The sequence below is a fragment of the Schistocerca americana genome, chromosome 11 (assembly GCF_021461395.2).
Source record: "Schistocerca americana isolate TAMUIC-IGC-003095 chromosome 11, iqSchAmer2.1, whole genome shotgun sequence".
NCBI lineage: Eukaryota > Metazoa > Arthropoda > Insecta > Orthoptera > Acrididae > Schistocerca > Schistocerca americana.
The window spans coordinates 179,872,951-179,885,233 of record NC_060129.1 but is presented as its reverse complement, the minus strand read 5'-3'; the positions used below and the strand labels follow the sequence as shown (position 1 = coordinate 179,885,233).

Here is a 12,283-nt window from a genome sequence, read left to right as displayed (position 1 = left end):
CATACCCAAATCCGTAAAGAATTTGACTGTGCTCTGATTTAACGAAAGTTAGTTTTTCTTGCACATGAATTTTATGTGATCTTATCTCCTGAACTGTGTGTTGTACGATGATATAATTTTGCTGATACATCCAGTGTTACACCTAGACACCGTTTGCAAAATGTTTTCCTAATAGAGAATTTTGGTAAAGAAATAACAAATTTAAAAAATGTCATGCATGATGATGAAGTTTTACTGCTCAAGCAGTGAAAATTTACTAAACAAACTTTGTTCCTTTCACTCATTCATTATTTGCGTGTGTGGGTGTGACTCAATGAGAAAAAGTTTCAAAACTGTTTGAAATTCAGTGTAAAGTTTGTCACAAGTTGCTAAGTGCTCTCATTCTCAAATACTGGATGAATAAAGTCCGAGTAATTTGTGCACTACGAGTTACACTACTTCAAGATTTACACACAGTCTCTGACATTTTTTTAAAAATTATTTTGCTAATCCTTTAACATAAAATTATACCTCTTAATGAACAGATTATCAGATCATTTTAAATTCGGCCAACAATTACGTTAAACATTGAAAATGAAGTTTTCGTTGGACAGACAACCTGCAGCTCGGACGGTGTACCATGTTAGCTTTTCAGTTGGACAGATGTGTACTTGACCAAATGTCTAGAAGATTTTATAGGCTCTTGCTGTGGGCCTGGTCACTTTGACGTGGTCAAATGTTCAGGCAGTTTTCTTGTTTGTTTAAGCACTGTGTTAACACCAAGTCTTTTTAGCACTCTGCTGATGCAACCAGCGACTGTTTCTTACAAACAGGAGCAGCACATTCCCTTTAGTTTGTTCTTTTTCACGAGAAGCTCTATATTCTTCAGGATCTAGTACTCCGTTTTTCTCCTTGTCACCCATTTGAAAATACTAACTGCATCTTAATGGACTGGAGAGGAAACGTTAGGCATGGAAATGTTTCTTAGATTAACCTCTTCAGTCCTTAACCACACTAATATTACAAATGTAAAAGTAACTCTGCCTGTCTGATTTTCAGAACTAAACCACTGAAGCAATTTTGTTGAAACTTGTTATAGTGATAGTTTGGACCCAGAGGAAGAACATCGGCTACTTTAGAAAGTTAAAACGCAAATGACTAAAAATAAGAATTTTTAAGTAGATATGTAAGACAACCCCCCCCCCCCCCCCCATGAACCATGGACCTTGCCGTTGGTGGGGAGGCTTGCGTGCCTCAGCGATACAGATGGCCGTACCGTAGGTGCAACCACAACGGAGGGGTATCTGTTGAGAGGCCAGACAAACGTGTGGTTCCTGAAGAGGGGCAGCAGCCTTTTCAGTAGTTGCAAGGGCAACAGTCTGGATGATTGACTGATCTGGCCTTGTAACACTAACCAAAACGGCCTTGCTGTGCTGGTACTGCGAACGGCTGAAAGCAAGGGGAAACTACAGCCGTAATTTTTCCCGAGGGCATGCAGCTTTACTGTGCATGGAGAGCTGCATCAAACCAGTCTCAGCACTGAAGACCACAACAACAACAACAACATGTAAGACAAATAGGGAATGGAGTATTTTTCTTTTTACACCACTGAACATAAGAAACATTTTAAGAAATTACATTTGTTGCATAAGACAGCAAAGTTCAATGCACAATACCTAGATGTGCATTCCTGCCTGTGCCCCTCTGCCCCGCAGCAACAGAGTGTGCCGCATTGGGATAGTCACTCATCATAACATAACTACTGATGTGTGATCACAGCCGTGGGTTTCAGCTGCTAGATACAATCCCTCCCCCCTCTCTAACTCAGGAATAAACTAAACTAGCTGTGCCCAATTATAGCATTTAGGTATCTAGACCATGTGATAAAAAGTATCCCGACACCTGGCTGAAAATGTCTTACAAGTTTGTGGCGCCCTCCATCAGTAATGCTGGAATTCAATATGCTGTTGACCCAAACTTAGCCTTGATGACAGCTTCCGCTCTCAAAGACATATGTTAAATCAGGTCCTGGAAGGCTTCTTGAGGAATGGCGGCCCATTCTTCACGGAGTGCTGCACCAACGAGAGGTATCGATGTCGGTCAGTGAGGTCTGGCACGAAGTCGGCATTCCAAAACATCCCAAAGGTATTCTATAGGATTCAGATCAGAGTTTTGTGCAGGCCAGTCCATTACAGGGATGTTATTGTTGGGTAACCAATCCGCCACAGGCCACGCACTATGAACAGGTGCTCAATCGTGTTGAAAAATGCAATCACCATTCCCGAATTGCTCTTTAACAGTGGGAAGCAAGAAGGTGCTTATAACATCAATGTAGACCTGTGCTGTGATAGTGCCACACAAAACAACAAAGGGTGCAAGCCCCCTCCATGAAAAACATGACTGTACCATAACACCACCGCCTCCGAATATTACTGTTGGCACTACACATGCTGGCAGATGACATTCACCGGGCATTCAACACACCCACACCCTGCCATCGGATCACCACATTGTGTACCATGATTCGTCACTCCACACAACATTTTTCCAATGTTCAATCGTCCAATGTTTACACTCCTTACACCAAGCAAGGTGTCGTATGACATTTACCAGTGTGACGTGTGGTTCATGAGCAGCCACTCGACAGTGAAATCCAAGTTTTCTCACTTCCCCCCTAACTGTCGTAGTACTTGCAGTACATCCTGATGCAGTTTGTAATTCCTGTGTGATGGTCTGGATAGATGTCTGCCTATTACACATTACGATCCTCTTTAACTGTCGGCAGTCTCTGACAGTCAACAGATGTGGATGGCCTGGAAGCTTTTGTGCTGTACGTGTCCCTTCACATTTCCACTTAACTATAACATGAAAACAGAGGACCTAGGGACATTTAGGAGAGCGGAAATCTCACATTCACACGTATGACACAAGTGACACTATCACCTGACCACGTTCGAAGTCTGGGAGTTCCGTGGAGCACCCCATTCTGCTCTCTCATGATGTCTAATGACTACTGAGGTTGCTGATATGGAGTACCTGGCAGTAGGTGGCATCACAATGCACCTAATATGAAAAACATGTTTCTAGGGGTGTCCAGATACTTTTTCTCACATAGTGTATATTTACATCTGTACTCTGCAAACCACTGTGAAATGCATCGCAGAAGGCATGTCCCATTATACCAGTCACTTGGATTTCTTCCTGTTCCATTCATGTAAAGGGAGAACGACTGACAATGTGTCTGTGTGTGCTACAACGACCCTTATGTGAGCCGCACACAATAAGTTTTGTATATTCTTAGAGTCCCCATTTAAAGCCAGTTTTTGATGCTTTGTTAGTAGACTTTCTCGAGATAGTTTACGTCTATCTTTAAGAGCATGCCAGTTAAGTTTCTTTAGCATCACTCTAACACTATTCCACGAGTCAAACAAACCTGTGACCATGACCACCACTCAGATTATACATTTGGCTAGTTCTGACTTACCAACTACTGCGTACAAGGCAGGAGGAGTAGTAATCCAGGATTGTGGGACATGTGACCAGTCCCTCCAGACGTTCCACGAGCAGCTCCTCATTTGGCCTCATGAGAGAGAATAAACCCGTTCCAGTGACCGTAACTCATAAAAAGCCAATGTGGCACCAGGAATGGAATCTGGATCTTTTGGCACCAAAGGTAACAACACTAGCCATTTGGATACCGAGGTAGCAAGGATGTAAATACCAGCCACAAAAGCCTACAGTGTGTGCACTTTTCTGAAACTTCGTGGTCGGTCTGTGCCTGACAGACTCAAGCCCAGAATCCCACTTTCCACAGGGAACAGCCTTACCTACTTAGGTAGCATGGTGCGACTTAGAACCTACCCTCACAGCTTCAGTTCTGCAAGTAGCGACCTCCTCCTCCCCCCCCCCCCCCTCCCCGTCATTATTATTATTATTTAAATGACCTCTAGGCTTTGGCTAAGCCATTTATCTGTAATTTCCTTTCTTCCAGGAAGGGTAGTCCAGCAATGCATCGTGAGCTGTGCCTGTACAGCTCAGTTGGCAAAGAGCATTCCCCACTATCATCATCAAAGTTCTGGGATTGAGTCCAGTCCAGTACACAGTTTCAAGTTTGAGTAACTGCTCTGCCTTTGGGGTCTTCTATTTTACATGCACACACCATTCTGCCTGACAAATTCAGTATTTTTACAGTACCAACTAGTTTGTATCAAACCCACATCACTGCAATTTGAATTCATCTTGTTGCATTTTGTAGGAAAACTGGATTTTGTAGGGCTGTCTCTACTAAGAAATGTTGTGAGACAACCCTTCAGTACATCCCATTTCTTACCTTCAGAGCCGAGCAAATACTACATGTGTGTTTAATTAACTGAATTAATTATTTCTGCTTGTGTATAAAAAATAAAATGTTAATAGAGATGCAACTAGAACTTAATGTGAAAACTATTGCCTTTTTTGTTGTTGTGGGGAGATGCACTGTTGACAGCCAGCGTATTCCGGTACACTGCTACACTCAAGGGTTGTCAGCAGTCATCAGTTTTGGAGAATAATTATATGACATGCAATATACATTATCTGACCAAAAAACATATATAAAAGGCATCAGCACAGTAACTGTGGTGGCAGCTTGAGCTAACAACCTTAAATGAAAGACGTGTATTTGACCAGGCAGTGTTAAGTAGTGGCATGCAGCCGTAGAATGTCAATATTGTTGTGAAGTGCATACAAAGCTTGTCCTGCACACCTTCACTCCCAAACAAAAATGTCGACACACAGACACCTACAGTGACTTGAACGAAATGCAGACAGTTCTTTTCCGGAGGAAATCATCACAGATGACAAGACTTGGTGTTATCAATATAAACCTACTATAAAGCGCAGAAATTGACATGGAGGATCATTGCTTTCAGGGCTACTAAACAGGCATTTAATCTGATATGATGTGTGAGTTGGACAATAAGGAGTCAGTAAATATTAATATGTTGCACTACTCACATATCATGCATCGCAAAACTGAAATTGTAAATACATTGTGGAATACAACAACGTAGTACACAAAAGAAATACTACCAATGCAAGTCTCTCATTGGGACCTCTACATAGGGAGGGGTGGCTGTTTACCACTAGGCTTTTTTTTTTTAAACTCTTTGAATTATCACGCTCACTTCTAAACGCATTTACCATCGACTATTTTTGCCCGACAGTAAAAATCAGTTTCAGTTGGACTACAGTCTGCGCACATGTAGACTTTGCCTTCTTGTCCTAGACTCATAATGGAATTATGTCCTCTGATGGGAAGAAATTCAACATGCTGCCATCTCAACATAAAACAAGAAACTGGGGCTCCACCAAATTAAAAATATACTGCATTAACCAGTCTTTCTACAAATTATATGGATACCTAGTTTCAAGAACTGAAGAGTTCTATCATGTACAAGACAAGTCCCAGTGTTTGTTGTGACGCTCCGTAAATAGTAGTAATGTACTATAAGAATGAGATTTTCACAGGAGAGCTTCTGTAAAATTTGGAAGGTAGGAGACGAGATACTGGCAGAAGTAACTGTGAGTACCGCGCATGAGTCATGCTTCGGTAGCTCAGATGGTAGAGCACTTGCCCGCGAAAGGCAAAGGTCCCGAGTTCTAGTCTCGGTCGGGCACAGTTTTAATCTGCCAATAAGTTTCAATGTACTATAAGTAGTACCAAGTATTTACAGATGTAAGTACATATTTTCTTAGAAGAAATAGCATTGTCAAACATAAACTTAAACACCAATCGTTGAATTTCAATAAAAACTATGTTATAGCTAAATAATGATTTACAATTACATTAACAGAAATGCAGTAAGCTGATGTTTTCTTGCACTGGGAGTACTTAATAGATCACTCTCTAGGTGTATTGTTTAGTTCAGTTCACTATCCCAATCTTTTGATTTGAATATGAGAGATCAGCACAAGAGTTGATCCCACAATAAGACAACTTCGTTTCGACAGTCTCACAATATATGGGTTATACAAAAGGGCAAGTCCCGAGATACGATATCTTGTCAATGAAATGGTATACACTTTTAAAAAAAAACACGCAACAGAAAACCATAAACCTATTCGTTATGTTTGCGATCTATTATTTGGTTTCCACATAGGGGGGAAATGTCGATGTTTTTGGTTACAAAAGATGAAAATAGCGTTACATACACATTTGACATACTAACAGCTGATTTGACAATTATATCATACAAGAACGTCGCGAATATTATTCGGCTAGCACAAAAGCTGCCGTGTCGACGAAAGTCGTTCACCAATAACGAAATATTTACTGAACTGCACTGGGTTAACAAGTGTCAAGTAGCTTCATTCTGTTGACAAGCGCAGCCAGTGTACCAATCCCGGAAAAGCTCCCAGCACCGCAACCTAGTTATCACGTAAACTAGTTCACGCGCCACAGCTTTCTATGTACAACTTTCACACGCAAATGCAGCACTTAACTTACCTTGAGATCGTTCTTGATACCGGCATAGTATTGCTGAAGTTCCGCTTCGATGAGGAACTCGTACAATCCAGGACCTTTGGCAGTTGTCATGTTTGCTCTGGAATGCCGCGGTGCCAGATGTATTATGACGCACGGTTATAAACAGCTCGAGCTATTTCAGTAGCGTGACCAAGCGTCATCAAAATCGTACGTGCACGCCATAGACACACGTCTTTACGACACAGGAATCGGTCCTTATCGTCCTTCCAAATCACTTAACACAAACACTGACGCAGCAGACGTGTTGGTCGGACAATAGTTAACGCTTCGTCGTGAAGTAAACAAACGCACCCGCTTGCAGATAGGCAAGCCTTTCTTTCTTCCACTCCACTAACACGTTATAACAAAAAAAAAAAGTTGATATTCACACAAGTTATAAGTACAATTTAGCAACGTCTGTCTCACATCTTCATCGTTCTCACGCTCCTTAAACTCTCACTGTTTAACATTCTTGTCGACAACACAATGAGCAACCTTCGACAAATGCGACCGCACCCAGGTTACCAACCTCGCGGCACAAATATAACCAGGCGCCACACGCGGACCAATCTAAACAAACGACTCCCGTTTGGAGCGTCAGCCAAATAAAATAGACGTCTATAAAAGTACAAGCGCCAGTCTCAATTGTGGCGAGAGAATTGGCAGTAAATCTATTCTATGGGCACACGCACATGTTTGTTTACAACTACGAAAGAATTCGTAACATTTACTTTACTTATGAGGCACCGGGAAGTACTAGAAAGACTGCTGATAGCGGCCAGAGTTTAAGAGCCCTTAAGCACCACTCCTGACAGGATTGGGTACTTACATTGCATCACTCCAGATACGAATCGGTAGTTTAAAGCAACGGTAACCCCCTAGTCGTTTAAGCGGTATAATGTGCTATCAAATATTACAGTGTAATTTGGTACCACACAAACACATTTGCGAAATTCTTAACAAAGTTTAGCAGAAACAAAAGCAAGCAGTAGATATGATTTTGGAGAATACTAGCACAGCCATCATTGAATTTCACACAAACACCTTGTGAGAGCGTTAGGTAATTAAATGCCCAATAATCAGATAGAAGATAAGAATATTCCCAAAGATAGACTTCAGTATCTACCTCAAGGCAAAATTTTATCCTAGACTGCATATTACTTTACATCTTGAACTCACCATAATTGTGGCACGAATGTGTCTCTATCCTTGCCTATATCCTTAAGGTTGTGCCTGTCTATTTACATTCTTTAATCACTTACGGCAGCTATCTAGAATTTCTTCCTTAATAGTCAATTAAGACAAACATGGGACAATGGCACACAAGAAAGATTGTAGAAGAGCAACTACTAGTCCAATAAATATACATAACCCAGTACTAACTTAAGTACCAAGGGTAAAACTCCGGAAAGAAATGATTAGTACTGCTGCACAAATATGAAATGTGACTTGAAGAAATACAGCATACAGATTGGAGAATGAGTGGTGAATAGTTATGAGATGGATATGGGATTCAAGGGAAGAAGAATAGGATTTTAATGTCCCATTGGTGAGATACTCATTAGACATGGAGCACAAGCTCAGATATGGAAAAGAAATAATTCTGGCACTTGGCTTAAGGGATTTAGGGAAGCCATGGAAAACTTAAATCTGGACTTTCATGCAGGGACTTGAACCACTGTTCTCCCAAATTGACTAGAGCATCTTACCAGTGCATCAACTTGTTTGGTAAGGTAATGGCAATTTGAGGAAGACAGAATAAGTCACATGTATTGTTTAACTAGTGTCAGTAAGGATATATGGTGACACCTGCGACAAAAAGAAAGTTACTCTCACAGTTTTTAAAATTTTTCTCAATGTAGAGAAAGCTTTCAACAGAAAGGGAAAATTAGTTATGTTGTATGCTTATGACAAGTGTGTTCTGTGACATCTGGAAAGTTCTGAATACAGTTCTTCATTGGTAGGCCTACTTTGTACACAAAATTCACATTAATGGAATATAACAAAAAATTAAATAATGCTCCACTTAAATTACAAGTACAATGTAGCAATGTCTGTCTAAATCTTTATAATCCCCACACTCCTTAAACACTTGCTGTTTAAAATTCGTACCAACTACACAATGACCAGCCTCCGCCAAATGCGATCGCACAAAGCTTACCAACTTTGTGGCACAAATATAACCAGGTGTCACACATGGACCAATCTAAACATTATGCAATCATAATCATGTATTCTCATGAAACTTCTTAGGAGTAGGTTATTCTAACTGAATTTGATCCATTGTAAATGATGTTACAGGAAGTGTGCAAACATATCCAATAATGATTACAGCCACAAAGTTATCACATCATTTTTTTTATGCTTAGCGCAATATATTTAAAGATTTATTCTCATTTTTAAGAGTTGTTCTCAATCAGTGGTTACTGTCAGGTAAATGTAGCACCAGACAAATTTCAATGACGTGTGACACAAGAGTTGTGAAATGTACACACAGGCGACACCGGTAGTTGAGGTTGTACATGTGCAATGCAAGCATATGCAATGATATTATATAGGCAGCACAGGTATATGCAGTGAGGCTGTATAATTACAAATTAAAAATTTGAAAATTGTTATGAGATACAAGTGAAATTGGAGAATGTTTGTAGTGTCCTTACTTCATCTATGACAGTAATTAGACTTCTGTTCAATGAATTTAAAGATGGTCAAACAGTCTTTTTTGATAGCAATCATTGGAGATACACAGAAAATATGGTTGCTGTAGAAGTTGTTGAAATAGTCCATGATATGGTTCTCAATGACTGTCAAATGAAAGTGTGCGAAATAGCACATCATATGTCTACTAATGAAAACAGCAATCAATATTTTGCACAATAAGTTGGTGACAAAAAAAGTCAACACAATAGGTGTTGCAGTTCCTGAATAAGTGGGCGTGGCTTTCAATTTCAGAGCTGAAATTGGAGTAATTTAAGTGGAATCAGAAAGGCTTTTTGCATCAAACCATCGCCACTGATGAGACGGTGAGACCTGGATTTATCTTTATATTCCAGCAACTAAGTGATAATCAAGACAATGTGTTGTTTCCTGTGAATCTGCTACAAAGAAGGCTACATCAGCCGTAAAAGAAATAGTGACAATTTTTTGGGATGTGAAAGATTCCATACTGCAGACTCCCCAGAGATAAAAAAAATGAATAAATAAATAAAATAAAAAATCAAAAGATACTACAAGTGAGATACTGGATGGTTCACACAAGAAATTAAAGGAAACACGGGCCCATTTGATGAACATGAAATCACTGCTTCACAAAGATAGAGCACCACCATATTCATCTGAAGATGTTGCCACAAAATAGCTCAGATGTGTTACAAAATGCTGATCCACCCTTGCATTCACCCAACCTGCCTCCCTGCAACTTCTTCTAATTACCAAAGATCAAGAAATGTCTCACAGGTAAAAAATTGTCCTCACATGAGAGGGAATCACCAACACAGAGGCATATTTTAAAGAAAGCTCAAAAGCACTTTTTAAGGATTAAAAAGAATGAGCGGGACATTGTGGAAAGGTATATCCCTGAAATGGGACTCTGTTGAAGAATAAATAATTTGATTTTGGAAAAAAAGGCATCTTCTTTTCTAACACTGGTATTTTTGAATTGCATAGTGAGCATTGGGTAAGAGAGGCAAAGAATGCTCCATCTGCACTGTTCTCCTTGCGGCAGTCTGTGAGATGGGCAGAGTTCACTTCCTCCACTTCCCGCACAGCCTCTATCAGCGGTTGGGAAAAGGTTTACTGACTGGAACACTCACAATCTCTTACCGAGTCTAAACTTGCACATGGCACTTAAGAGCGATCAACCGTGACAGTATTGAGATGATGATGATGATGATGATTGTGGTAATGTAAACAATTGAACAAGTCAGAAATGGCAAAATTACAGAAAGGAAAAAAATATGCATACAATAATTACGATAAATTACTACAGAAAAACTGCAATAGGGTCATCGTTTCAACAGAAGAACAGCAAGTTCGCAAAAATTTAAAGGAGAACTGAAAACTGCTTTTGGTTTTCACCATTCCCTTTCCTTGACTTTACCCACCATCAATTGATTATCGGGCAAGTCTCCACTGGGGAGGGGTTATTACTATTATTATTATTATTATTATTATTAAATCTCAAGTGGAACACAGATATATGAAAGAAGGCTGATAGGGTGTGGTTGTTTTCTTTTTTAAAACAAAGAGAGTGAGATGAAATGCATATACAACTCATAAAGTGCAATACCAGCATAATGACACAAATAGCAACAGTGGGTTATACAAGGCACATTTTGCAGCATAAGTGTCAGTCTCAAATTTGTTAATGTTCTGTTTTACTTTTTCCATTTCACAGTTTTATAAAAACGAGATGTGTAGAACCCTACATTTGAGTGGCTGGCACACAAACTGTCAACAAAAGTATTTTTCATACTGCTTGATAAACACAAGGAGTCTCATATATCCTTAAATCACTTACCTGGTACACATCTCTGCCTTTTAAAAAAGGGAAAAATATATAATTACCACAGACAAAGTGCAACACTCAAAGAACTTTTCCAGTACAGGGTTAGGACATACAAATCAGGAAAAGGAAGGATCGCTCACATTTACATTTAGCTATTACATGAATAAAATACAAAAATAACAATTCTTTCAGCTTGACATGCAATAGTAATGTGAATGTTCAGTCCCTGGCCATTTAGATGGACAGGAAGGAACACACAGAACTGATTATACTTTTAAAAATACATGGAAATTCTGTTCATAACATAAATACAATACATAACAATTTACCAACATTTTATACAGGGTTCTGGTAACAGGAAAATAATTCAGCAGAGGAAATTATTGGGCCACTATAGAAAATTGCAACCATTCCTTAAAAAAAGAAATTAATACAATTCTCTGCCAATTATGCCTATCATGAATGACAGCTTCACTGATATGACACCGATTAAAAGATTCCACAAAAAAGATTGGAAAAAAATTGCAAAAGGATGCATTGGGTGAAGAACCCAGTCAGTCTTATTCACAGCGCAAGACCAGTAAGTTTTCTTTGAATCACAATGGAAATCGGTATGAAACAGAAACTAGACAAAAAATCATAATACATATTTCTCTTAAGTACACAGAATGCTGGTGGACACAAGTTAACCTGTATTAATAATGTTTATGGCTAAGCACTACTATGATGCAAGTCTACAGAAAGCACAGCAGAAACTGAAAATAACAGTTCTGGCAGTGCACAATTGACTATCTTTCTCCATGTCAAACTTGTATACTCCATAGGGAAAGTTATTTCTCAAAAATATTTTTACTAATTCACATCAACAGATTTGGATCAGGACAGGCAATGTTTCCAGACATCTATATAATGTTGAAAGTTCCCCGAAGGCAGTATATATCCCCTGTAGATCTCTCACTGCTGCAGATAGTATCATATTTCCACAATTCAGAGCTTAGATTTCATATGTCGAAAACAATTACTGTAGTGTTATTCATTTCAGCAGAAAGTTGCCGATGATGTTCTCATGTTAGCTGCTATAGCGGAATGTAGTTTCACAGGCAAAGTGCAGTCGGACTCCACATTTTGCAATTTATTTCACAGAAATTAAACAGTGAGCTGCAGAAAGGTAAGCTTTTAGAACAGCAAAAGCAGTAAGGGAAACAATACAGCAACTGTGTACCTTATCCGATGTTTTGTAAGAGACATTTCTCAGAACAAGTGAGACGTATCCTACCTCAATACCTCATTAT

General features: G+C 39.4%; 1 protein-coding gene across 1 annotated transcript in view; it reads right to left on the bottom strand.

The window, feature by feature from the left end:
• The window catches only part of LOC124553500 (activated Cdc42 kinase-like), a 315,929-nt gene extending 309,031 nt beyond the window's left edge, over positions 1-6,898 (bottom strand). Inside the window, exon 1 of the mRNA XM_047127354.1 lies at positions 6,467-6,898. Coding sequence (XP_046983310.1) covers positions 6,467-6,556 — 90 coding nt within the window. The 5' untranslated portion in view covers positions 6,557-6,898. The remainder of the gene's footprint in view (positions 1-6,466) is intronic.
• Positions 6,899-12,283: the final 5,385 nt, after the last annotated feature.